The sequence below is a fragment of the Bubalus bubalis genome, chromosome 11, assembly GCF_019923935.1.
Source record: "Bubalus bubalis isolate 160015118507 breed Murrah chromosome 11, NDDB_SH_1, whole genome shotgun sequence".
NCBI classification, from domain to species: Eukaryota; Metazoa; Chordata; class Mammalia; order Artiodactyla; family Bovidae; genus Bubalus; species Bubalus bubalis.
In genome coordinates, this window is record NC_059167.1 from 27,109,336 (window position 1) to 27,136,129 (window position 26,794).

General features: G+C 36.6%; 1 protein-coding gene across 6 annotated transcripts in view; it reads right to left on the reverse strand.

The window, feature by feature from the left end:
• Positions 1-26,794, reverse strand: part of SYNE2 (spectrin repeat containing nuclear envelope protein 2) — a 328,786-nt gene that overhangs the window by 152,303 nt on the left and 149,689 nt on the right. For all 6 annotated transcript variants that reach the window (XM_044924868.2, XM_044924865.2, XM_044924866.2 and 3 more), the window contains 14 exons: positions 26,528-26,699; positions 25,883-25,995; positions 24,797-24,999; positions 23,956-24,075; positions 23,566-23,857; positions 22,345-22,496; positions 21,128-21,437; positions 19,776-19,940; positions 16,702-17,043; positions 7,900-8,055; positions 6,781-7,046; positions 4,051-6,154; positions 1,951-2,273; positions 669-813 (listed from right to left, as the gene is read on the reverse strand). In XM_044924868.2, coding sequence (XP_044780803.2) covers positions 669-813; positions 1,951-2,273; positions 4,051-6,154; positions 6,781-7,046; positions 7,900-8,055; positions 16,702-17,043; positions 19,776-19,940; positions 21,128-21,437; positions 22,345-22,496; positions 23,566-23,857; positions 23,956-24,075; positions 24,797-24,999; positions 25,883-25,995; positions 26,528-26,699 — 4,863 coding nt within the window. The remainder of the gene's footprint in view (positions 1-668; positions 814-1,950; positions 2,274-4,050; positions 6,155-6,780; positions 7,047-7,899; positions 8,056-16,701; positions 17,044-19,775; positions 19,941-21,127; positions 21,438-22,344; positions 22,497-23,565; positions 23,858-23,955; positions 24,076-24,796; positions 25,000-25,882; positions 25,996-26,527; positions 26,700-26,794) is intronic.

Consider the following 26,794-nt stretch of genomic DNA (forward strand, 5'->3'; position numbering starts at 1 on the left):
AGAGTCTTCTCCAGCACCACAATTTGAAAGCATCAATTCTTCAGTGCTCAGCCTTCCTTATGGTCCAACTCACATATCCATAGATGGCTACTGGAAAGACCATAGCTTTGGCCCATATTTTACTAGATAGGTATTAATAATTTGTCCAACACTTATTGCATCAACCACTAACACATTAGTTAAGGTTTTTTGGTTTTGTGTTTGTTTGTTTTGTGGTAGATGATAAGTACAGATGATTTAAAATGTTCTCATCCAAATGCTTATAACACAATACTACAACAGATAAAAAATGCAAAACTAAAATTGCTCAGTAATAGAGTATAAAAAGTAACCAGAATTTAGCACTTAAGATAGTTGCATTAAATGCTCTGTCATAGGCCCAGTGATCTCCAACAGAGTAACAAGCAAGGTAAAGCTTTCAAAAGAATGATTAATAAGGACAGTATGCTACTGGGGAGAGGACTGTCCTGTGAATTCGACTGATTAACTCTCTCAGAACCAATTCTTCATTTTCCCCATGGCTTTTGGTTTAGGAATTTTCTTGAGTGTATGAATTAGGTTAAAGATTTCTGTGGGTCATAACAGAGCCACATCCCCCAATGCTTCCACTTGCTCTTTCTGTCAATTTTTTGCATACAGTCTTACTGAAGATTTGGAGTATCTGTTACCTTGCTCTGTTCCAAGCGCTCCAAAGATTCTTTGTAAGACACTGGCAAGGGGCACATGGACTGCCCAAGAATGGTCTCCATCTGGCTGAGGTTAGTGCAAATTTTCTCATTTATATTCCTATAGCGTTTGTAATTGTCAAGACACCTAGTAAGGCACAGTTAGGGGGGAAAAAGTAATATTAAACTTTACTTAATGCAATAAATTCTGAACTTTCCAGAATGTATTCTGAACCCCTAATAAAAAACAGAATTTAATTCTTTTTTTGCTACTCAGTGTATTTTAACAAATACTTATTGACTTCTTCCCCCTCACCAGATCTGCATGAGACTTTTAATGCAAATATTAACAGGTAGATAAGACTGTTCTCCAAACATTTAAACTTTGGAAAACTGTATTCTTGAACACTGCCAACAAGGTGTAAATTGGTACAATTCTTGTAGAAAGCTCCTTCGTCTTAAAACTGCTCATAACTTTTGATCAAGAAATATTCACAAAAGAGGCTCAAGTTCATTAGCAATAATAAAGATTCAAATTAAAACCACAATGAAATATCATTTCTCGACCATCAGACTGGCAAAAATTAAACCTCACAACATTAAGTATTGATAAGGATATGGGACCACTGGAATATTAATATGCTGCTGGCTTGAGTAGAAATAGATAAAATCATTTGGAATTAAAAATTTAAGATGTGTATAACTTTTGACCCAGTAACCACAATCCTAAGTATACACTCAACAGAAGCTCTTGAATTTGAAAACGTTCTTCCTAGAAAAAACTGCAACAATCCAAATATCTACCAATACCTGGGTGAGTGAATTTTACTACAGACAAAACATGAATGAACTTCAGAATCATAATTGTAAGTGTGAAAAAAAATGAAGTCACAGAAGAGAATACATACATGAAAATAGGATACAAATACACAGTAAAAATATTTTTTAAAGCAAAGGCATGGTCAATAAAGACAGGATAATGGTTATTTCTGAGAGGAGAGGGGAGTCCACAAAGGAACTAAAAAGTCATAGCGTTTACCTTTGAACCTTTCAGTACAAAGGTGTTTATCATTATTCTTTATACCACATGCAGATTTCTATAAACATTCCATTTTAAGTAGTTGATATTAAGAAAAAATTAAATAAATGCAACAGAATATTTGCTATAGTTTTCCTTAGACAGTGATTTTTATTTTCCATATTTTCCAAATTATTTCTAACATGTACATGTTAATTATAATCTATATTTGTTCTTAAAGCATCACCTTTAGAAAGAAGTACCTACCTTTCTACTTCAGCTTCCTTTACTTTGGCTGCCTCCCTCAAAGCTGAGTTTTTAGAAACTAAGTCCTGTAAACTGCACTCAAGTTGTCGTTTAGCTTCCAGGCTGGAGACGGTCCCCAAATTCTCAGTGAGGTCCTGGATGCCTGCTATTGCGGATTTCAGTTCCTCTTGTTTCTGGCGAGGCACCTCTACTGATTCTTCCGGATTATCAAGATCTACTCTATGCGACGCAATGATGGCTTCCAGGTCGGAGATGATCCCCATGGCCCTGGAGACTGCTTCATTATAGCGTGTCATATTTTCATAAGCATCATTCAAGACATTCTGGTGAATGGAAGATTAAATGCTGTGATGAAATTTTCAAATTTGGGGGATTTTTGTCATTTCTGAATGTCTATGATACATTCATAATAAGTCTCTGGGTCATACAAGAGCAAGCATCTCACACTTTTAGTTTGATAATATTACACCGATATTTTAAAATGAATAAGTTTTTCTTTGCATAAAGAAAATTATTTCTAGAATTATTTCATATTTCAATTTCAAATATATCATAAAGAAAAAATCTAAATTTAAAAATACATGTCATGAATCATGTCTAATGATATATATTAATGCTCTAGAACTCTTGTATTAGACTATTAAATAAAACAATTGAATATTTTTAATGTATATAACCTTAAGCAATGTTTGTGGGGAAAAAAAAAAACAAACTGGAAAGACTCCCTCCCCAGATCTGCTGCATTTCTAAATTAATGTCTCTGCCATTAACTTCAGTTTTGAGCACATCACTTAATGTCTCCAGATCTCTGTCTTCTTGCTGAAATAACAAATAGTTGAAAGAAAGAACTTGAAAGGTCCCTTCCAGTCCATCTCTAAGCATAACAGTTTGAGGATTTATGTACAGTGTTTCTGGACACCAAATCAAAATCAAATGGAGAAATTAAGTATTAATTTAAAGAACATATTAGCGTTCATATGACTTTATATTTCTATAGTATTTATACCTAGCAAAATAGTTCAAATACATTATCTAATAACTCTTTGAATTAAAGAAGGGAGTTAACTTCCCCATTCTATAAATTTAGTGTGACAATTCAGAAAACACAGTGAAAGGAGTTATGTTAAGCACAGTGTGTTTAACTGATGCCTAAGATATCTATCCTTTTACCACAGGAAAGGAGGGAGTTTGTTGCAGTCGCTCTTCAACAGGCATCAGAAAACTTTTCCTGTAAAGGGTCAGACTAAATATTTCAGGTTTTGCAGGACATACAGACTGTCGCAACTACTCAACCCAGATGTTGTAGCAGGTGAGCAGCCATAACAAGCCATAAAGTGAATGGGCATGGCTGTGTTCCAGTAAGATTTTATTTATAAAATCAGATGCTGTAGGCAGATTGACCAATGAGCCTTAATGATGACCACTTTCTAAAAGGAGACAGATCTCAACATGAATCCTGGTTCTGTTACTACTGAACGATCTTGAGAAAATGGTAGTTTCTAAACTTCAATTTCCTTGTTTTCAAATGAGGCTAATATTAGCACCCCCCTCACAGAGTTGCTGTGAGGATTAAAGTGTTCAGCATACTTCCTAGACATTGTAAGTGCTAAAGAAATGTGGAGTTATTGTTTTGTGTTCTTTACACCATATTTATTCCACTACATTCTGCTATCTCTAAAAAAAACCCAAACAAACCAAAACCCAAACTTTTTGGTTCTGAGCCCAACAGATTCTACAAGGCATATAGAATTAATGGTGTCAAACATCTTTTTCCACTATAAGCACTACATTTTGATGTGGAATGAGTTGGGGCTATAAACTGGCCCTTTGAAGTTCTTTAAAATGACTATTCTCCTGTGTAGAATGTTCTTAGAGAACCTGTAACTTCTGTTTTTTAAATGTGTTTATTTTTAATTGAAGGATAATTGCTTTACAGTATTGTGTTGGCTTCTATCAAACATCAACGCGGATCAGCCATAAGAACCTGTTACTTCTTGAGAAATGTAGATAGTAACTAGAGTAAAACATAAAATCAGGTTTTTATGTTTTAAAAACATGAAAATAAAACAAATATATTAACTGCCTAATTAAAAAACTTACAGTGCGGGAATCAATGCTTGCATTAAGCTGCATGTAAAGATCTTCAATGTCATTTAATTTTGCCTCCACATCACTAGCTTCAGAAGAATTTTCCTCACTTTGCTTCTCAATGACAGTCACAGCTTTAATGCTATCCATTTCTGCCTGAACTTGTTCCTGAAACACTTCACAATTATCTTTTTCATTTTGAATATATTCAATTTGCAAATTTATAAGCAATGGCTGTTGTAACTGAGATTTTATCTGATTTAAAACATGTAAAGAATTTTCTAGTTTGTCCTTAAAATCCTTTTCATCCATTTCTCTCAGTTGGGATTGTAGGGCCACTTTTTGTTGGAGAACCTGGCGCAACTTATTATTTTCTTCTGCATACAGCTTTAGTTGTTGTATTTCTCTCTCTTTGAATAAGTCATCAAAGTCTTTATTTTCATTTAATTTCTTGATAATCTCATGATACAAGCTCATGGCTTTCCCAATTCTCTGATTCAAAACTTGAGCATTGAGCAGACTGCTTTCTGGTGGAGTGTTAGGCATTGTTAGTACTGGTTCAGCCCTTTTCTTAATTTGTAAATCCAAAGCCTTCAGTTTAGCTAGTGATGCTTGATATTTGTCGTATTCTGCCACAAACGTATTCAACTGCTTAATTTTTTCTTCAAGTTCCCGTTCTTTTTCAAGTAGTTGGGTTTGTAATTGATCAAGTTGGGTCCAATCCCAGTTTAGTTCTATACAGTCAAACACTTCTTTGAGTTTCAGTACTTGTAGGATACTAGATTGAATGCCAGTGATTCGGTTTTTAAGATGATACAACTCCTCTTTATCATCTGGATTTACTTCTGGATTCAGTAGAAGTTCATTGTGCTGTATATGGTCAAACTCCTTCTGAAGTGCAGATACTTTTTCATGAAATTCTCTGTAAAAATTTATCTTGTGTTCTACTTCATTACATTTATTTTGAATGAATCTTTGAGTTCTGTTGGCTCTAGTCTTAAGATTTTTCAATCGATCATCTATAAATAATCTTTCAAATACACTTAGATCCTTAGAGATGTTTGTTTGTTCCTGAAGATGTGTCGAGATTACACTCTTAATTTCTTGCAATTCCTTCTGAGAAGTGGTCAAAGCAACATACAGTTGTTCTAGTTCAGCTTCTGTGGAGGTTGTATCTGTCTTGGGGATTATCAGTGTTTCATTTCCTTGAAGTGAAAGTTGAACCTCCCCTATTATGGCAACAAATTTGCTTCTTTCTTCCAATTTAAGTTCTAATTGCTGTGATCTTTGGGTTGATTTTAAAACCAGCATTTGGTATTGATTTTGTAAGTCCTGAAGGAGGTTATTTAAATCGCTGCTCTCATATGCTGTGAGGTTAGGAATATTATCTTTGACCTCTTCAACCAAGGACTCCACAACCTGCTGCTTAGCTAGAATGCCATCGTGCACCACCTTGCATTTTCTGATCTGTGAAAGAACATCATCTGGGAGAAGGGAAATGGGAGGAGTGAGTTCCCCTAACAGATTCTTGACCCATAAGATAGCCTCTTTTATTTTGTATCTGGTTTCACACTTCTTGATCTGATTTTCCACCTCCATGTTTAATGGTTCCAATGCTTCCAATTGCTTCTGCAAATTACTTATTGAATCTTCTAAAATCTTCCTTTCTTTTTCTCCCCAAATCCTCTTTATCTGAAGTTCAGCTCGCCCCTTGAGCATAGAAAACCTATGCTTTATAGTATGGAGTTCAGTGGCCAAAGCAACCATACTTAGATTCCCTTCCTGAGCTTCTGGAGAGTTCAGCCTTAACTGCAGATGCTGCTGCTGCTGCTGCAGGGAAGTTTCAAGGTCTTGAATGTTACTCATGAGAAACATAAACTCATCGTGTCCCACCGATTGTTGAGAATACTTCTTCTGAACCAGTTGTTCCATTTGCTCCCATCCATGCTCAAGTAGCTTGATCTGGCTTTCCAACAGTTTCTTATCCATGTCATTCAGACAGTCTGATAAATTTTCCCATTTGATTTTCATCTTGCTTAAAGAATCTTTCTCTTTTTCTATTGATGCCAGAAAATTTTTAATTTTGTCCATATAGGTTGTACTGTCCAGGAGTCCCCTAGCAAAAGAAGAAAAAGTGAAGCTTATTAATATTTACTACCTCAAAAAGAAATTAATTCTGCTTTGAATTCATGAAAGAGAAGATTCGATTGTCTGTAAGAACACTCTTTCCTTAAAACAAAAATCAGAATCTTGTTTACTGTGGCTCTCAATTAATGTGTGACAATGTAGAAAGCTCATCTATAAAATGAGTATCATAAAAATGGAGAACCACAGGAAAGGAGAAAAGAGCGAAGGGAACAATGTATGCAAAAGTCCTCTATAATCTGCAAAGTACTTGTGCAAAGTTAGGACTAAGGAAAATGACAATATCCAACTCCTTTGTTATTATCTTACCAACAATAACGACACTGATCAAGAAGGCATAACCATCAGGCTAAGCTTTTTTTTTTAAGGAGAAGCTATATTTAATATACATACCCAGAATATACAAATCTTTCTTTAAAATAAGAAAACCATTAAAGAATTTTCTTTAATGGTTTTCATATGAAATTAATTTCTATACTGTAGTATTAAAATCATAATATTCTTTAACAATATAAGCTTTTAACACCCTGGGCCTGTCCAAAGAAGTTAAGCCTTTGGTTCAAATAAAGAATGCACGTCCTAAATTCTTATACTTACACTTTTAGACTTTCCTTTTCTGTCAACAAGGCTTTCATCGAGGATTCACCTGCCATGAGATGTCCCTGAAAATCTTGAAGGAGACAGTATTGACTTTCTTTCCTTTTCTTCAAAGTAATAAGTGCCTGAAGCAGATTATCCAAGTGCTGCACTGAATAACTTTCATCGTGGAGAACCAAGGCACTTGATTCTGTTCTGTTGAGATATTCACTTTGTTCTAGAGGTTCAATGGCTGCTTTCTTTCCTTCCAACTGGGTACATAATTCCTGAAAACAAGTAAAGGAAATCAATAAATACACACTTACTAATTCACTGATTAATTAATTCACTATTTTCCCCCTTGCTCTTTCCTTCTAGTTATACATTCCATTCCAAGAAGATTTTTAAATATTTCATTTGCACCCAGAGAAACGAAGGTCCTGACATTTAAAAGATTCCCCCCCCCTCTACTGGAGTCATGTTAAAATCTAAACTAACATTCACCATTGGTCTAACATCTAATAGCAATCTGGTCACCCTATTGTGTTCAAAGGTTCTACAAGGTCTAAAGAAGATTTATCTTGCTTTTATTATTTACATGCATCATCTCTTTTTCCTCTTTTAGATACACATTTACTATTATGTAAACTTGGCTAAAATTGTAAGGATCATTTTTCAAAACATGATCTACTGGATTTTTAGATGCTTTTCCATGGCTATAAGTACATAAATACATAAACACAGTTATGTAAACACAGCTATAAAAATGAAGGAGCACCCCATAATAATGATAATTAGGACAAACAAAAGGAATTTGCCAAATGCAGGAAAATAGATATGACTAAAAAAAGGAATAATGACAAGCCAGAATATCCAAATTTCATCACTGAATGAGTAAGTTTTTAAGAACTTTTTGAAAGAGAAAGACTAATGTTCATTAAACTCTTACACTTTTTAAATGGAAAGATTTATACAACTTACTGATTAGTACATAATTATATAGTTACCAAATTGATCATCAGGCAAAGGTTAAATAAGACTTTTCATTCTGTGCAAGCAAGTTTTTGGTAATTAAAATATATTGTATTGCACTAGATAAATGATGCAATCATGTTGTCAGTGTTTTTCTTGTTTCCATACCTCTATCTCTTTTAATTGTTCATTTCTTAACATAACATCTAATTCTAAAGGTTGATTTTGCAGCTCATTGACTTTCTGCTCATCTTCAGTGTTTTTCATGCTTTCTTGAACATCAAGAGAAAGTTGTCTTGACAAAATCATTTCCAAAGCTGAATTCTGAAAACATAAAAAGATTAATTGCTAAATAGACTAACTTCCAAATGAATAATTTTTATTTTTCTTGATGAAAAAATTCCAGTTTCTTCTATTTACTCACATTAAAGACTTTTCAAAAGTATATTTTTGCCATGACCAAAGTGGATTTTTCCATGCAATATTTAATGACAATATTTAGTGTTTTCCATGCAATATTTAATATCAAGAAAAATGAAACTTTTTTTTACAAGATAGTATAGGATCTAGCATTTCTCAATTATATACTGAGGAATAGCTACAGTCTTAAAGAAAGAAAACAGATATGAAAAAAACAAAAGTTCCAAAGCACATACTTAGTATTCACTATGATGCAGAGGGCTGGTTTAATAAATAGGCATTCAATGGTAACCAGTGGTAGTTAAAAACAGTAAGTGGAGAGATGAAAGAAATGCCAAAATTTCATGCATTAAAAATGTCATGCCTTAAACCAAGTAACAGTAAGAATTCCAATTCTGGGTATGGCAGAACAGGTTATATAAGAGGGTAATGTGATCTTTTCTAAAAGCTCTAAGAACTTGGGGTTCTCAATAGGATATACAAAGATGGCATTTCAACTCATTTATTCATTTTTTTCAACAAACATTTGTTGAGCACTTACATATACCAGGTTCCACAGCAGTAATTTTAAAACATTTCACATTATTTTGCTAAGGTAGTAGATTTCATTTTCAGGTTACTTTATAAGTGAAATATCATTCAATTTTGCCATATACTTTCATGTCAGTAAATATCCAGTCTGTACCAAGTCTGTGAATAAAATATATCCACATCTCCAAACATGGCAGAAATTGTTAAAAAACTGTCTTAAAAATACAGCCTAGATAGTAATGTTATGATGTTAACAATGGGAAAAACTGGGTAAGGGATAAATGAGAACTATCTGTACTATCTTTGCAAGTTTTCTGTCAGTGTGAAACTATTATAAAATCAGGGTTTATTTAAATAAAACAGATACTGTCTGGAGCTTCACCAATACTGATTGGTAAGAAAATTCAGTTGACCAGTGTTACTGGTTTTGAAGTATCTGCTTGGCACTTAGCACAGGACACTTCTTCTAAAAGGCTGTAAATAATTGGGATGATTTTGCCAATTTCCTCCATTTCTAACAATTTATTCATGAGAACTATGGTTAATCTCCATGGAAGGCAGGATCTCTGCATGGGATGGGGGGCAGGGAAGGAGATCCAGGAAGACTGTGAGAAGAGGGGGCGTTGGTGCCACATTACAGATTTCTGCACCATAAACTGAAGTCCTGTGAGGGCGAAGCCTGTCTCTTTGTCACCCGATGGCTACTGTTACTTAGTACCCCAACAAATCCACCTGCAGGGCAAGAGCTCCTGAGCTAAAGACACAGACACTAAACCCAGGAAATCTTCACTCCTTATCAATAATTTCTTAGGAATTCAGAACCCTGGTCTCTCTTACCTGATGGACCAGTCACTTGACTAGCCACATTTATAGCCTGCTATTTGTACTCAGCCTTCAGTGGTCAGAGAGAGCATCCTAAAAAGCCTGAAATCACCCCAAAACACCATTTGTTTACCAAATCAAAAAGCCATGTTTCCACTTTGGCAGAAAATCCAACAGAATCCCTCAAAGGAACATTTTAAATTTAAACAGTAACATTCCTTTGTGCACACCCCAGAATTAGAACACAGACACCTGCCCTGATTGGCTCCTGGAAAGATTCTTTTGTAACCAGCCATCTTTTGCTCCCCATCTTTAGCTCTATTCTGATTTTCCAGACTCATTTGAAACATCTTATTTTAAACAATAAACAATAAGATGTTTCAAATATATTTAAAAGAATACAATATCATGGTTACTCATTACCCATGACAAGGATATAACTGATATAATTTTCCATATTAAAAATACAATTTAAAGTCCAGTCCTCACTTCTTTTTCATCTATTCTTCCCTAGAACTAACCACTATTCTAAATCCACACACACTTGTCTTTATACTTTGACTACATATGTTAATATTCATATAGTATTATTTTATGTATTTTTAACTCATAAAATTGGAATCACATATGTATTATTTTATAACTTATTTTCTTCATTCAGCAATATGATTTGAGGCTTATCATGGTGTCAGACATAAATCTCACTCAGTCATTTGAGGTTTTATACAGTTCTGCTGTCTGAATGAACATGTATGTCTGTCAGGTTACTATGGATATTATCGTGCTTCCAACTTTTCCTATTTTAGATATTGTGATGATAAATACCCTTGTTTTAAGTCTTCTTGAACATATGTGAGTTTCTTTGGGATGTTTTCCTAGAACTGAAATTACTCCTTAATCCACCCCTGCTGATCATAGTTTAAGTATTGTTTCAGAGAAGCCATCTCTGACTACAGTTCAAGTCAGACTCCTTTACTGTAGATTATAATGGAAACATGTTCCTTCCTTTAGTTCCTGTAATTAGACTCTCATCAGATAATTAGTTGGTTAATGTATGTCACCTCTTGTAGACCAGAAGCTCTATGAGAAGAGAGACCATATCCATTTTCATTCACCACTGAACCCTCATTGCCAACTCAAGAAAGTTTTACTGAATGGATGTATAGATGAATTCAAGTTAGAAAAAAAATAAGAGAGTTTCATTTAGTCTTCGAAGATTGCCAAGATTAACAATTAGTGGTTTATGAAGTGGAAAGACGTTGAGGACCAATCAATCTAGCAGTTATGGACCAGAGATCTGCTAGGAATGACAGGAACAGGGCTCGGTTGGGCTGAAGGAGAGTAGAGAAGGTTTGAAAACACACACAAGAACTCAATAAAGGGTCCACAGGAGGCAGATAGCATATTAGCATATTAAACCTCAATTAACAGCCCATGTAACACATTTGATAAGATTGGGGGATAGATCACCAAACATCAAGCTGGGTAGAGACGAGCCTGGTTCTAATTCCAGCCCTTCTAGAATGAGAACTTGGCTGATTAACACCTTCTGATGTTAATTCCCTAACCTGAAACACAGGGTTAGGATGGAAATTTTCTAAGGTTCCTCACCTAATATTTTAGGACTTCGAAGAATGTCCTCAAATGCATGCTGCTCCTAGATGTTAATACCATTTATACCATGTAAGTCACTCCTGTACAGAAATAAATCTTGGATTGAGAATAATACCTCTAGAGCAAGAACCAAGATTTGCATAGTGGCCAGAAAGCAAAGTAATATACTTGGAAGACGGAGTTGACACATGACCTAACTACATGTTCCAAGACAAAAAAAAAATTTTCTACTGACTTACTAGGATAACCAACACCAGAAATAAACATCATTTACCCCAAGAATGAACTCTCTTTCTTCCTCTTCATTCTAGTACTGACTTCCCTGAGTTTCTGGTCACTCAGCTACAGCTGGATGCCTTGCATGTTTTATGTCTATGATCATCCATGTTCATTTAAATATGGAGATTATAAACACTCAGAAAATGTTAAAAAGAACAAAAAATGATTCATACATACTGACTGACAATTATACCCAACGACAAAGAAATTCAACAAGCAATCATAGACAAAAGGTGTTTTGTTTTTTTAGGTGCAATTACGCCATGAAGGTTGACATTTGGGAAGGAAGGGACAAGAAAGATCATTCAATATTGGTTAAGCTATAATGTTGCTTTATGAGTTTTTAGAAAAATAATAAGAGAAGAATGTATTGTTATCCTGTATTTCCTTTTTATCATTTCCTTTTACGACACCTAGAATCCTAAGAGATTACTCAGACCTCACTTTTTATCATATCCTAATTTGTAACCCCATTTAAGTTATATAGCAAGGGGGAGATGGAAGGCAGTTTTGTATTTTCATGTTTAAAAAATTTTAGAAATTCACCTCTGTAAAAATATAGAGTATGATCTTGGATCATAAGCACCCACACCCTTCAGACTGCCTTTTGTAATTTCTTGTGCCTCTAAGCCTGCATTAACATTTTTGATATTAAAGAAAAAGTCAGCCAAAGGTCTGGATCTAAAATATCCCTTGAGTGAGTGAGTGAGTGAAAGTCAGTCAGTCGTTTCCGACTCTCTGCAACCCCATGGACTATAGAGTCCATGGAATTCTCCAAGCCAGAATACTGGATTGGGTAGTCTTTCTCTTCTCCAGGGGATCTTCCCAATCCAGGGATCGAACCCAGGTCTCCCACATTGAAGGCAGATTCTTTACCAGCTGAGCCACAAGGGAAGCCTAAGAACATGTGAGTGTGTAGCCTATCCCTTCTCCAGCAGATCTTCCCGACCCAGGAACTGAACCGGTGTCTCTTGCATTGCAGGCAGATTCTTTACCAACTGAGCTATAAGGAAGCCCACATGTCTTTATTGAGGCTAAGTAAGAAAATATTACAAAATTCAGATTTGTTGTTCTGTCACTAAGCTCTGTCCAACTCTTTGAGACCCCATGGACTATAGCACATCAGGCTCCTCTGTCTTCCACTATCTCCTGGAGTTTGCTCAAATTCATGTCCGCTGACTCGGTGATGTTATCTAACTATCTCATTCTCTGTCACCCCCTTTTTATTTTGCATTCAGTCTTTCCCAATATCAGGGTCTTTCCCAAAGAACTGGCTCTTCACATCAGGTGGCCAAAGGTTCCAATAAAATTTTTTTTTTAAAAAAAGAGGTGTTACATATACACAATGGAATATTCAGTTCAGTTGCTCAGTTGTGTCCGATTCTTTGCGACCCCATGGACTGAAGCATGCCAGGCTTCCCTGTCCATCAACTCCCGGAGCTTGCTCAAACTCATGTCCATCTAGTCAGTGATGCCATCCAACCATCTCATCTTCTGTCATCCCCTTCTCCTCCTGCCCTCAATCTTTCCCAGCATCAGGGTCTTCTCCAATGAGTCAGTTCTTCACATCAGGTGGCCAAAGTATTGGAGCTTCAGATTCAGTCTCAATTCTTCTAATGAATATTCAGGACTGACTTCCTTTAGGATTGACTGGTTTGATGTCTGTGCTGTCCAAGGGACTCGCAAGATTCTTCTCCAACACCACAGTTCAAAAGCATCAATTCTTCAGCACTCAGCTTTCTTTATGGTCCAACTCTCACATCCATACACGACTGCTGGAAAAACCATAGCTTTGACTTGACAGACCTTTGTCAGCAAAGTAATGTCTCTGCTTTTTAATACGCTGCCTAGATTGGTCATAGCTTTTCTTCCAAAGAGCAAGCATCTTTTAGTTTACCCAACCATTAAAAAGAATGAAACTAGAACACTTTCTAACACCATACACAAAAATAAACTCAAAATGGATTAAAGATCTAAATGTAAGACCAGAGACTATAAAACTCCTAGAGGAAAACACAGGCAAAACACTCTCTGACATAAATCACAGCAGGATCCTCTATGACCCACCTCCCAGAGTAATGGAAATAAAAGCAAAAATAAACAAATGGGGCCTAACTAAAATTAAAAGCTTTTGCACAATGAAGGAAACTATAAGCAAGGTGAAAAGACAGCCTTCAGAGTGGGAGAAAATAAGAGCAAACGAAGCAACTGACAAAGAATTAATCTCAAAAAAATACAAGCAACTCCTGTAGCTCAATTCCAGAAAAATAAACGACCCAATCAAAAAATGGGCCAAAGAACTAAACAGACATTTCTCGAAAGAAGACATATAGATGGCTAACAAACACATGAAAAGATCCTCAACATCACTCATTATCAGAGAAATGCAAATCAAAACCACAATGAGGTACAATCTCACACCAGTCAGAATGGCTGCTATCCAAAAGTCTACAAACAATAAATGCTGGAGAGGGTGTGGAGAAAAGGAAACCCTCTTACACTGTTGGTGGGAATGCAAACTAGTACAGCCACTATGGAGAACAGTGTGGAGATTCCTTAAAAAACTGGAAATAGAACTGCCATATGACCCAGCAATCCCACTGCTGGGCATACACACCGAGGAAACCAGAATTGAAAGAGACACATGTACCCCAGTGTTCATCGCAGCACTGTTTATCATAGCCAGGACATGGAAGCAACCTAGATGTCCATCGGCAGATGAACAGATAAGAAAGCTGTGGTACATATACACAATGGAGTATTACTCAGCCATTAAAAAGAATGCATTTGAATCTGTTCTAATGAGGTGGATGAAATTGGAGCCTATTATACAGAGTAAAGTAAGTTAGAAAGAAACACACCAATACAGTATACTAATGCATATACACAGAATTTAGAAAGATGGTAACAATGACCCTATATGCGAGACAGCAAAAGAGACACAGATGTAAATAACAGTCTTTTGGACTCTGTGCGAAAAGGCAAGGGTGGGATGATTTGAGAGAATAGTATTGAAACATGTATACTATCATATGTGAAACAGATCACCAGTCGAGGTTCGATGCATGAGACAGGGTGCTCAGGGTTGGTGCACTGGGATGACCCTGAGGGATAGGATGGGGAGGGAGGTGGGAGGGGGGTTCAGGACGGGGAACACATGTACACCCATGGCTGATTCATGTCAATATATGGCAAAAACCACTACAGTATTGTAAAGTAATTAGCCTCCAATTAAAATAAATTTTAAAAAAAGAATGAAATAATGCTATTTACAGCATCATAGATAGACCTGGAGACTGTCATACTAAATAAAGTAACTAGACAGAGAAAGATAAAACCATATATCATTTATATGTGGACTCTAAAATAAAATGAAACAAATGAATTTATCTACAGAACATAAATAGACTCACAGACGTAGAGAATGAACTTATGGTTACCAGGTGGACAGGATTGAGGGTAGGGATAGACTGGGAGTTTGGGATTGACATGTACACTCTGCTATATTTGAAATAAAATGCCTTTCCATATTAAAAAAAAGAAAAAAGATTCATGTTACAATAGAGGGGGGAAAAAGTGTTAAAAGTGTTACCAGAAACTAAAACTAGCTTCCTTTAGTACAGGCTTGTGAAAATTATTTGAAGACTTAAGTCCCTTCATCCGCTCTTAAAAAGGAAAAAGCATTCTAATGAAGTAGCATAAATTATCAATAGCTCATCATTCAAGAATGAGTAAAAGCTTAATAAACAAAAATTTTTATTATTGGGTTGCGATCTTTAGTTTTCAATATACTCTGCTGAATTCGGGTAGTTCACAGCCAACATGGGTCTGAGAAGCTAAACTTGGAGTTATTAAGCAAATCCACTTATCAATGTCACGTATTAGGACAGAAAAGTACTCAAGTATTTTTCCTTTTTTACTTTTCACAGTTCTTTAAATACCATTAAGAAAGTTCCTTTTACAGATACAACTTCAAGAGTCTCATCACAGGGCCCTAAGCTTTTAAGACATACTTTGTTAGCTCGATCCAACACGTGGGACTTCATGTCAGGGACATGTTCCATTGGCATTTTACCTTGTTTCTCATTTTAGGAAACCCTATCTGGCTCCTCTAGTCCTCCATGCATTTCTTCTCTCTTTTTTTGGCTGCACTGGGTCTTTGTTGCTGCACATGGGATTTCTGTAGTTGTGGAAGCAGGGGTGGTTCCTCTCTTCTTCTGGTGGGTGAGCTTCTCATTGCAGAGGCTTCTCTTATTGCGGAGCAGAGGCTCTAGGGCATGTGGGCTTCAATAGCTGCAGCTCTTGGGCTCAGTAGTTGGAGCTCGCCAGCTCTAGAGCACCGGCTCAGTAGTTGTGCTGCATGGGCTTAGTCGCCCCAAGGTATGTGAAATCTTCCCAGACTAGGGGTTGAAACCATGCTCCCCTGCACTGGCAGGTGGATTCTTAACCACTAGACCAGCACAGGGAAGTCCCTCCATGTATTTCTGCTCTTGGAAGACAACAGAAGTGCAGATTCTCTTCATCCCCGTGTATCATGTATTCCATAAAATGCTGACAATGAAAGGGCTAACTTTCGCTGTTGTCCCAATGGACCCTGGACTGCGAGAGGCTGCCAAACAGGGAGACTCTTTCAAGTGCAGTTTATTGGAAGGCTCTTTGTGCCTTTTCCGTTTCAGTCTCTCACCTATGAGAAAGCACTTTAAAAGCCACAGGGAAATATACCCATTTGGACGTTTAGAAAGAAAACAAAACAATATTCTTCTTTCTTCTCCCCAGGAAGATCAGAAGTCTGAATGTCATTATTCTCACACTAAATGATCTGACAACAGTTAAAAATGAATTTGCAGTATAGGGTTAATGTAAGAAGATAAAGAAAGGCAGCTATCCTTCCATACAGTCTCTGATTTCACTATGAAATCAACAACAACAAAAAAGACCCACCAAAATAGAGCTGTTAGATTTTTTTTTTCCCTTAGAAAATGGGTAAAGTGCATTTTCTTTTGCCTTCTCTAATTTGCTTTTGAGCTCTTGACCCAAGAAACTGTATCTGATTACATATCAGAGAGAATAATAAACCTAAATTGATGACTGACATTTCTAACAGATGAACAGTAATATTTCACTGCTGAAATCCTGGACAGTTTTCTAAGGGCTCTTTTTACAAGTGAGCATCATAAATAGCCAGCACATTGAGGGTTTAATTACGAAATCAGGAGGCTTGATTTATGACCCTCTCTTCAGAGCCCAACAACACCTCTTCATTCGCAGACATGATGTCTTAGAGCTGCAATCTCAAGCACTAACCTTATTGATTTCCCAGTCTTCCTCCAACTTTTCCACTGCAGCTGAGTCCTGAGTGGACTCCTGTGCATCAGAAGTGACCTGCTCCTCTCTGCCTGGCAGAGGAAACTTTGCTTTCTTTTCTGTTGAGCATTTTGATTTGAGAATGCTGTTGAGACAGTTTTCCATCTCCTGCTTAGCAGATTCAAGTCTGTTTTCCAAATCTTTTTGTTTACACTTCAGTGATTTTATATCATCTTTAATAGTCTTCTGTCCTGCTGAAGATGTATTTTGCTTGACGGATTTTGCTAAAGTTAAAATCTTCTCTAATGGGCCATCTTGTAAATGGAGACTATTCTCTAGGTCCTGTGAGCAAAGAAAAGATTGTCACAAAAGTATCACTGTTCAATTATCACAAGAGTTAGTTGACTTTTGTAAATTATAGAGTATTCTGCTTCACTAGTGGGAAGCTTTGTAAGAAACATATCAACCCATATCACAAAGAAGAAACTTTGGGCAAAATTTAAACTAATGTAGTGACCCAGATCAAATTCCCCAATAGATTTTATAAGATACTAAAAAATTTTATCGGAGAAGGTGATGGCACCCCACTCCAGTACTCTTGCCTGGAAAATCCCATGGATGGAGGAGCCTGGTAGGCTGCAGTCCATGGGGTCGCTAAGAGTCAGACACGACTGAGCAACTTCCCTTTCACTTTTCACTTTCATGCATTGGAGAAGGAAATGGCAACCCACTCCAGTGTTCTTGCCTGGAGAATCCCAGGGACGGGGGAGCCTGGTGGGCTGCCATCTATGGGGCTGCACAGAGTCGGACACGACTGAAGCGACTTAGCAGCAGCAGCAGCAGCAGAAAATTCTATAAGATTACATTTATAAAAAGTAATGAAGAAAATGTTCACAACCCATTCCTAGAACATAGGAAATGGCCAACACATATTTGTTGAGTATATATTTTGTTCAAGATACTAATTAACATATAAATAATACTAAAATCAAACACAACCAAAACACTAATAAGTGCCTACTTTGTGCAAGGCCCTAAAAAGAATAAAATCATTTAGTATGTGCTTATATGAATCTAGTGCTAACATTTAAAATTCAGAGCATAGCTTAAATCAATCAAATGCAATATCTTAAATATAGTAGGAACTCAATCAATATTTACTAAATGCTTAAATGAATGAGGCTAATTTGAGATCTCCAGACTCAAAAGGAATTTGATAAATTATAGCAGGTATGGATATTACTACTGAAACAGAATAAGCCTAAAAGTTACTAGGTGAACTATGCTGTATTTATTACTCACTGTTCTAATGGACTACACAGTAAGTATTCATTCATTCATGCGAGTAATATGGTCAAGTTTTAAAATTACATAGATGAGTAAAATATAGTCCCTTCACAATCCTATAGCCTAGTGAGAGTGACACAGAAGTAAATAATTGTAATAGAATGTGGAAAGGTGTATGCTAACAAATATGCACAGGTCATTGAAACATTTTCAGCTGGAAGAAGGGAGATCCAGATTGCATTTTGGATACAAGGTGGCCATGGGCAAGTTGCACCAGCCAGGGTGACACTGCAGGCAGGGAGCCTATCCAGACATCTAACAAACAGGCATCTGTGAGATGAGGGTCTGCTCTAAAGCAGAGGCCATGGGGGTAACAGCAGAGGGACCAATTGTAGAGGTAACCCAGAGATGAAAGAGACAACTCTTGATGTCCCTCTAGGCTGGGCAGCCTAAGAAAGGATATCCAGGTTTCTGACCCGCAGCCTAGAGAGATGGTGTAGATACTCAGAATCAAAGGAGAAGAAGCAGGCTCAATGGAAGGAGTCGGGGTATGGAGAAAAGGAAGGAGATGACGAGTTATTTTCTGGACATGCTGAACCACAAATAACTAGGAGACACCCAAGTACAGAAGTCTAGTGGGGTCAGAAGACCCAAGAAGTAGCCCCCACTCTGTCATTTAGCTCATCATATATAAAATGAGGAATCCGAACTTGATAGTTTCTGAGATTCCTTCCAACTATAGCTCATGTCTTATACTTTTCTCAGTATCTGAGGTGCCCAAACAGGGGCTTGGACACGATGACACTCAACATTTGTCAAATTATCACTGTTAAAAACGGAGGTAGGATTTCCCTGGTGGTCCAGTGGTAAAGACTCTGCATTTCCACTGCAGGTGGGCTCAGGATCAATCCCTGAGGGTTGGAAACTAAGATCCCGCATGCCACATGGCCAAAAAAAGAGGGAGAGGGAGGTAGCCTTGTGACAGTGTCAAGCTATTCTGAAGGGGGAGTCTTGCTTGATTCCCAAGTTCCTAAAAAGAAGAGATCAGAAATTCCCAAATTCAAGGCACTAGGGCTTCCTGAGACTCACCCCATGCAATCTCCAAAGGACTGTGAAAGCAGCATAGAAAAGTAAAGAACGTGCTTTACTGTTTCCTTCCAGAGGACACCGCATTTGTTGGCTGTGCAAACAGTGAGCTTCTAAGGCATGTGTTTTGAGAATGCGGGTAAAGAGCTGCAATGCTTACTGTGTAAGGTGAGGGGTTGTTGAAGTGGTGAGGGTGGGAATTTTAAAAGCTCTCCATCTGCAGAGAACTCTAAGGTAGTCCATGAATATGAAAATAAATAAGGTGAAAATTACACAACTCCCATCCACCCGTGTTGAAGACTGCAAAATTGAACCATTTCCCCTTCGGCCTTATTGCGTTAGGTACACCATTTGATCACCTGGTTATCTCCTAGAATCACTGCACTTTTCTCTAAGATAGAGATCTCCAGCAGCTGCTGACCGGTCATGAGTGGAATTATCTCTGAGGGTCCAGAGGGCTGAGTACTGTCCAACTCAAGTTATAAATGGATTTGCTCACTAATGAAGAACATTCCCACTTTTCATGACCAGATAGGACTTTATCCAATAGTCATCTGAACAGCATTTTCAGCATTTTAATTTTTCTTTTTTTATTTCTTTTCTTTCAGCATTTGAATTTCTGATCAAGGACACTAATTTGTCAAGTTGTGTTTAATACTGGTTTTTTTAAATGCCTCTCATTTCTGGATATTGCTTAATACCTGCAGTTTCTGCAGTTTTTCCTCAACTGCTCTTTCATCCATAGGCCTATCAGAAAAACAGACAAATTCCTTAGCGATATAGTCCAATGCAGTGTTTAGGTCTGTGACGCAAAGCTGGTAAGAGTCGTGTTCTTGAACATGACCTTCTAGTTTCTGCACAGAATCCTAAAAATAAAACATTGACAATGTATGAATTAGATCTCTGAATTATCTCACTCAGAAAATGATTAAATTGTTCATAAATATTTATTTTATGAGGGTTCATCTTGAAACAGAAATAAGACCATAAATCATCCAGAGTTCTTAAGTAAAATTTTTAGTGTTGAGATATTTATTTGTTCCCCACCCCACGTTTCTTTGCTTTCATTTCACTCCCGAAAACAACTTGTCAGAGGTTTACAAAATGAAATGGCTACAAATTATATCACCAAATCACAAACATCCATAATAAAGCAGCTCCCTCGATTACCCTTCTCAGAAATAAGACTATGTGAAATCAACCTAACCTCAGATTCCTTTCCTAAGAATCAAACCCCAAAGTTGGGAAAAAGTAATCCTAACTCAAGAGCAAAACCACTTTCAAGTTCTCTTCCTGGAGTAAGAAAATAAGGTGACCACACCTGATCAGAAAAGCAGCAATTAAATAACTTACAGCCAAGTGAGCATAATCTTCACCTCTGCACAACTCCTGCTATCTGTATAAGTGAGATTTCCAATCCAGGTAATCCTTACACTGAATCCAACTTTCCATGTGCAAAGAATATAAATAATTCTCTTAAGATAATACTATGCTTCATGACAAAATGACATTTTACTTCTTAATTCTTTTATTGTGGATCATGTGGAAAAACTCAAGGGAGAAACCTGATAAAGTTTATACAGAATAATGGATACAACTATCACAATAGATGATGGATGGATGTGTGGATGGATAGATGGGTGAATGCAATGGTAGACTGATGGATGGATAGATGGATGCTACATGGGCAATTTTGACACTATCTCTTACATAAAAATGCCTAAGTGAATTCCCTGGCAGTCCAGTGGTTAGGACTCCACATTTTCACTGCTGAGGGCCTGGAAAAAAAATTTTAAACCTTCCAATCCCTGAAGAGGAGGACTTTGACAAAAGGAGATAACACTATCATCAAATAATACACACTAGATTTCTCTAGCAAAACTGACCAAATTGATTCCTCCATTTTGTGGAGCTAGCATTTGTATCTAAAAATGATAAATTTTTAAAAGCTTTAGATTTTCCAAAAGAACCAAAAAAATGGTCCCATACACAAATAGTACATAATTAAGCATACTGAGGACAATCACTTAAAGTTTTGTTTTGAGCATTTCACCTGCAGTTGTTGAAGAAGACTCTCGTGTAGATGCTTGATTTCCAGCCATGGTTCTTCACTAAAGTTGGGATTTTTAGTGCACTCTAAGAGGTAATTTCCTTGAGATTTTAACTCCTCTAGTAAGAATGTCAAATCCTGTGCTTTCTGGAGGAACTTCTTATAAATTTTTAATTGAGCTTTCTTCTCCTGCAAACCAGGCTGCAGAGCAAAGCCCACTTCTTGTTTCTTTTTTAGTTCTGTGAGCATTAATCTCAGATCCTCCTTACTTTGCAAATACTTCTCGCCTTCTAGTAGAAGCTTTTCCTGATGGCTAAATTTTACAAAATAGTTTATAAATGAAATGACACAGCAAAACAAAACAGCATTTTGCATCATATAATACAACATGCATTAGTATAAAAAGCATTAAAATAACACTACTGTACATTATTCCCAGAGACTTCTTTGGCATTGTAACATTCTAAATGGCCCTAAGTTTAACTCAGAAATCAAGATAAAAATTAGTTGTAGTACGATTTTAAATAACTATTGTTTCCATTATATAATTTGATCTGAGGACAAATGTTTAATAATTTAGATTTCAAACTAGTCCAGTTTTTATTATGTTTAAATATAATTATTCTGTGTTTTTTTTTTCATTTAAGTAAAACAAATAAGCATGCAGTATATTGGCCAACTAACTAGCTTATGCTTCCTACAGCTTGATTTTAATTTTGATCTGACTGCTTCGTTATAAAAATATGAAATTTACATTTCCACTGAACATTAAACGTCTCATGATTTGATTTGATGTGAAAGGAGTTAAGAATTTTCACCAGAATTATGTTCATTTAATTCAGACATTTATAAATGTTTCTCATAGCATATATATTTAAAAGCATAAACTATCCTACAGTAATGTAAACACTGAGGTTGTCTGGGGGCAGGAGGTTTGGTACAGAAGGACTTTATTGAAGGTGGAATGATAGACAATGTTAATTTGTTACCAATGGTGGGTTGATGCACCAGTCAAAGTAAACAAGAAGTTATTACAGCGTGTTTCATATCTGATCCAGAGAACTAGTCTCTATTTCTGCCTCAACACTGTGGTTGTCCCTGACATTACTTTCTCTCCAACAGATATATTATATCTACATCCAGAAGGCAGACAAAACATACTTGTTATGGCTTCCCTGTGCAATGAAAAATCATGAAAATGGTGAAGGCATGCCCTTTACCTTAGATATGTGTTGGCCAAATGGAGTGTGTTGTCCCACTGGTTCTTGATATCAGTGAGGGTCTTTGGAACCACTGGAGCCTTGCTGCTCTCAGCCTGACTCGTGATGGCCTGTATTTTAGCATCCCCTTCAGGTTTTAGTAAAATGATTTCCTAAATTAAATAAAAATGATCTTAAAATCTCATTCATACTACTTGGGGATTACATATGATATCTTTTTACTCATAAACATCATTCAGAGATTCTAACTGCAGAGTAGATTTCAAAATTTCCCTTTCACTTTTACATATGCCCCAAGCACAAAGATATCCTTCACACTGCATAGAACTGCTTCTCAGTAAACATCTGTCACATTACCTACTCTCCTCTCAATTCTCAATTGCACTCAAAGAAATTATGTACAAAAAAAAAATCCCTGGAAAATCCTCCTTCCAACCTGCACCATTATTTATAAATAAAAAGTTGGGGTAACAACCTGAACAAGACGTCTTTATACATCTAAGAGTGGGTTTCCGGTTTCCTACAGGAAAATGCTCAGTGTCACAGGCCAACTCCTGTTTCTCCAGCACAACATAATTAATTCTCATTCCCGGGACTTTGATTTTCCTCTTTTGCCCTAAACAATCAAGTTCTTCTCTTCTTGGAAACACTACTTCAGATTCACCTTCTCTGGAAAACCTTTCAGATGTGATCCCAAACAATTCTGACTGCTTCTGTACGTCAAACTAACCCTTGAAACTTGACCATTATCTTCCTCCACAGTTAGTATCTGATAAACCAGGAAACACTCAACCCACTCAGGATCTAATACCCTTTAGGAACCGTACATATCCACTCTGAAAATGAGCTCCTCTCCAGCCCTGACTTTGACATTGCCAGTGCCTCTGATGTACTGACATCTATTCGTTTAACATCCTAGCAAACTCCTACCTGCTGCAGTTCTAATTTATAGTCTTTATTTCATATCTGCACTCAGTGAAGTTGGATAATAACTGGGCACTGCTCTCACAAAGAGAGGATATACCTTTCCTTTCTATATGCATTAAAATAATTTTAGATCCGTCACAGCCCTTCTCTTTTGTAAGCTGTCATCTGAATTTCTCACCCAATCCACACTGATCCTATTTTTCCATTAACAAACAAATATTTGCAATTTTCCTCTAAATCTTTTTAAAATTGGAGTTCATCCTGACCTCTGACATTTAGTTTCCACAGTTATACCTTTATTTTATGGATTCTTTCCTCAAGTGGCATTTTGCCTTCAGATGAATTCAAAACCATAAGGGATTCTTTAATCCCTGTTATCCAATGAATTACATCATGTGCAAGATCATTAAAACTCTGGTCTTCAGCAGGAGGTAACTTATCCTCTTTGTCAGTTGCACATATTTGTCTCAATAATGTCTGGTATCTATCAATCAAATGTGTTGATTCCATTACTATTTCTTCTTCCTCAGTAATCCCATATTGCTTCACAGAGTTGTTCAACTGGGCCATTGATTCGAATTGTTCCCTGTAAATTCCAAATATCATTGGAAGATTATAGGAGCCATGACACACCTTCAGAAACCATATCCCCAAGAAACACATTTTGTGCAAGATCAGCTATACCTCTTTCTAGCTAGAGCTTGGCAAAATAGCTCAGTTTTCTCTTGTGTTCCTTCCATTTCTTTCCATATTTCTTCTTGATTAGTCAACCACTTACTCAGGTTTCTGTAGTCATTCTGGAGTCTAAAACAACATCACACATGTTAAAATATGAAATCAGCAAAAAGTGTCTATCTGAAGAAAACGTTGGCACAAATCTTGTAAGCCAACCAGGTTTTTTACATTTTTTTCTTATTCTTTACAAAAAATTTTGTAACATTATTTACAAAATAATGTTACAAATAACAAATTTAGAAAGAAAATTATAACATTAAAATCTGAATAATAATAGCATGTATTATAGTGGAGTTCTAATAAGCCATAAATATATATCATAAGCTTCCCAGGTAGCTGAGTGGTAAAGAATCTGCTTGCCGATGCAGGAGACTTGGGTTTGATCCCTGGGTCGGGAAGATCCCCTAGAGGAGAAAATGGTAACACACTCTAGTATTCATGCCTGGAGAATTCCATGGACAGAGGAGCCTGGCGGCTACAGTCCCCGGGGTCACAAAGAGTCGAACATGACTTAGCGATGAGCATGAGCACGAGATATATCATAAAAAATAAGAAACAAACAGAAAATATTTGGGGGCTCTCCCTTGAACCTTTGCCATAATTTGAAGAATTCTCCAAACCTCTGTATCCCCAGTGTCAAACATGGGTTTGAAAGTATATATTTTATTTTTGAAATTCATGTGTATATATATCTCACTGCTAGCTGTACTGAGGCAGAGTACATATGAAGATTTTACATAAGTAAACTTTCATAGTAAGTTTACTATGAAAGATCACCTTTATTTCCTACCTCAGTAGCTGCTGCAAGCACTCTTCAAGCTCCTTTGCTCGTGCCTGGCATATGGACTCCATTTTTTCTAATTCAACTTCTTGACTTACGATCCAACTGTTAAGCTTCTTAACAGGTGCTTTGGGCAGATGTTTTTTCACATGATTCAGTACAGTTCCCACTTGCTGTATTTCACTGCCTCTTCCTTCAAGAGTCAAGAAATCCTTAAGAAAGACAAAAACTGAATTATATCCTACAGGCAAGCCTCAGTGTGGTCCCTGTCACCCCAGTGATACTTTTCCAAGATAGTACACAGACAAGCCATCTTCATAACTTCCTCTGTAAAAGAAGAGCTACAAAGATACAGCTAACTCCAATGGCAAATGATCAAAAGATGATTTATATTAGTTCTAGACTGTGTGTGCACATTGGTGTTTGCATCTGACTTTCCAGGAATCACATCAAGCAAAATGATGCCACCGTGTGGGTCAGTGGGAGTCAGATCGGGAAAGCCACATTCTGTTCAACTTCTCCTAAATATTTGAGCCTTTCTGGCAACCAATATGTAAAACCAGGCAGCCTATTTTCTACTTAACTTTGTCAAAATCAGAATTTTATTTCAATGTCTGGGTTTCAAGGTTTGAGTATCAATTGCTGAGACCCATGGAATGAGCAAATTTAAAGAAAAGAAAAAAGTTAGAACTCTAAATGAAAAAAAGAGAAGAAAAATGATTCTGTCAATAAAGAATGGTTATCATCAAAGCAAGAAATATACTGGGAACATTTAATGCCATCAATAAGCTGGAGAGCATAACTTATCACCTAAAATACTTGATAATCTACCATAAAGTGATCAAGAATTGAGGGTGCCATACACATTTTAAATGCCCTATTAATGCCTCTTATCTCAGGCTACCTTCCACTCCACTCCCATCAGCAGTATATTAAAATATTTGAGAAAAGGTCAGATTTTTTTTGTAAATATTACCCTTATGTAGGGAAATTACTAAGTCAAAATAACTATTATCCTATCTCCTTATATACAGTTCTGCCTCCAGTGTTTTAATTTTGATAAATTTTGAATGAAATTTATATATGTATTCTTACAGAAAGTTTTTGTAGTTTTTGTTCCACACACTTTTTTGTTTCTGATGGTTCAAAACACTCCTTAAGGTTCATTTTAATGCTGCCAAACCAGTCATTAAAGTTCTTGCACTGATCTGTAGGAAAAAACAAAGGAAGCCGTATTTATTCAAAGATGACATCACCTACCTTGTTAAATTAAGAGATTCTGAAACTTGCTCCCCATGCCATAGGTACAAGTCACTGTGAAATGATAATAAACTAAAACCTAATTTTGAGGGTTAAAAGAACCTACACAGTAATTGTGGCATATTTTCTATACCAAACCTCCTTTCCAATCATACAAGACCCATACGGAAACCTACAGGGGCAGCCTGCTCGCAGGCATGTCCCCAGACTCTGACCACAGTGAGCAGGTCAAACACTAGGACCCAGGTGCCACTCCTTCATGAAATAAAGATCTGGGACTTGAACAAAAGACATGTCTTTTACAATAGGCATACATCAGTGAGTGTTGGCTCCCAAAAGATTTATCTGAATATTATTTCCTTAAATAGGCTCTATACAACCATCATCTCTAAGTGAAGCTTAGATTAATTAGCCCTTGTGTTCACAGTACCTATTCACTTTTCAATATTCCCAGAAACAATAAGGAAGCATTGCACTCACCATTCAGTAACTTAGAAAAGTGATCTTGCAAAACACTTTTTTTGGTATTAAATAAATCACTGACACTTTCATATTGCTTTTTTAATTCAGAGAGTTCAGGAGTCAGACAACCTATTTGATTCTCAAGTAATATCATACTGTGCTTCTGCTGTAGAATTTGTTGTTGAATCTCCTAAATATATAAACAAACAAACAACCAGTACTTAAAATGGGCTCAGTTTACACACAGAATATTAGGTATCCATTGTTTCTATTAAAACCTAGATA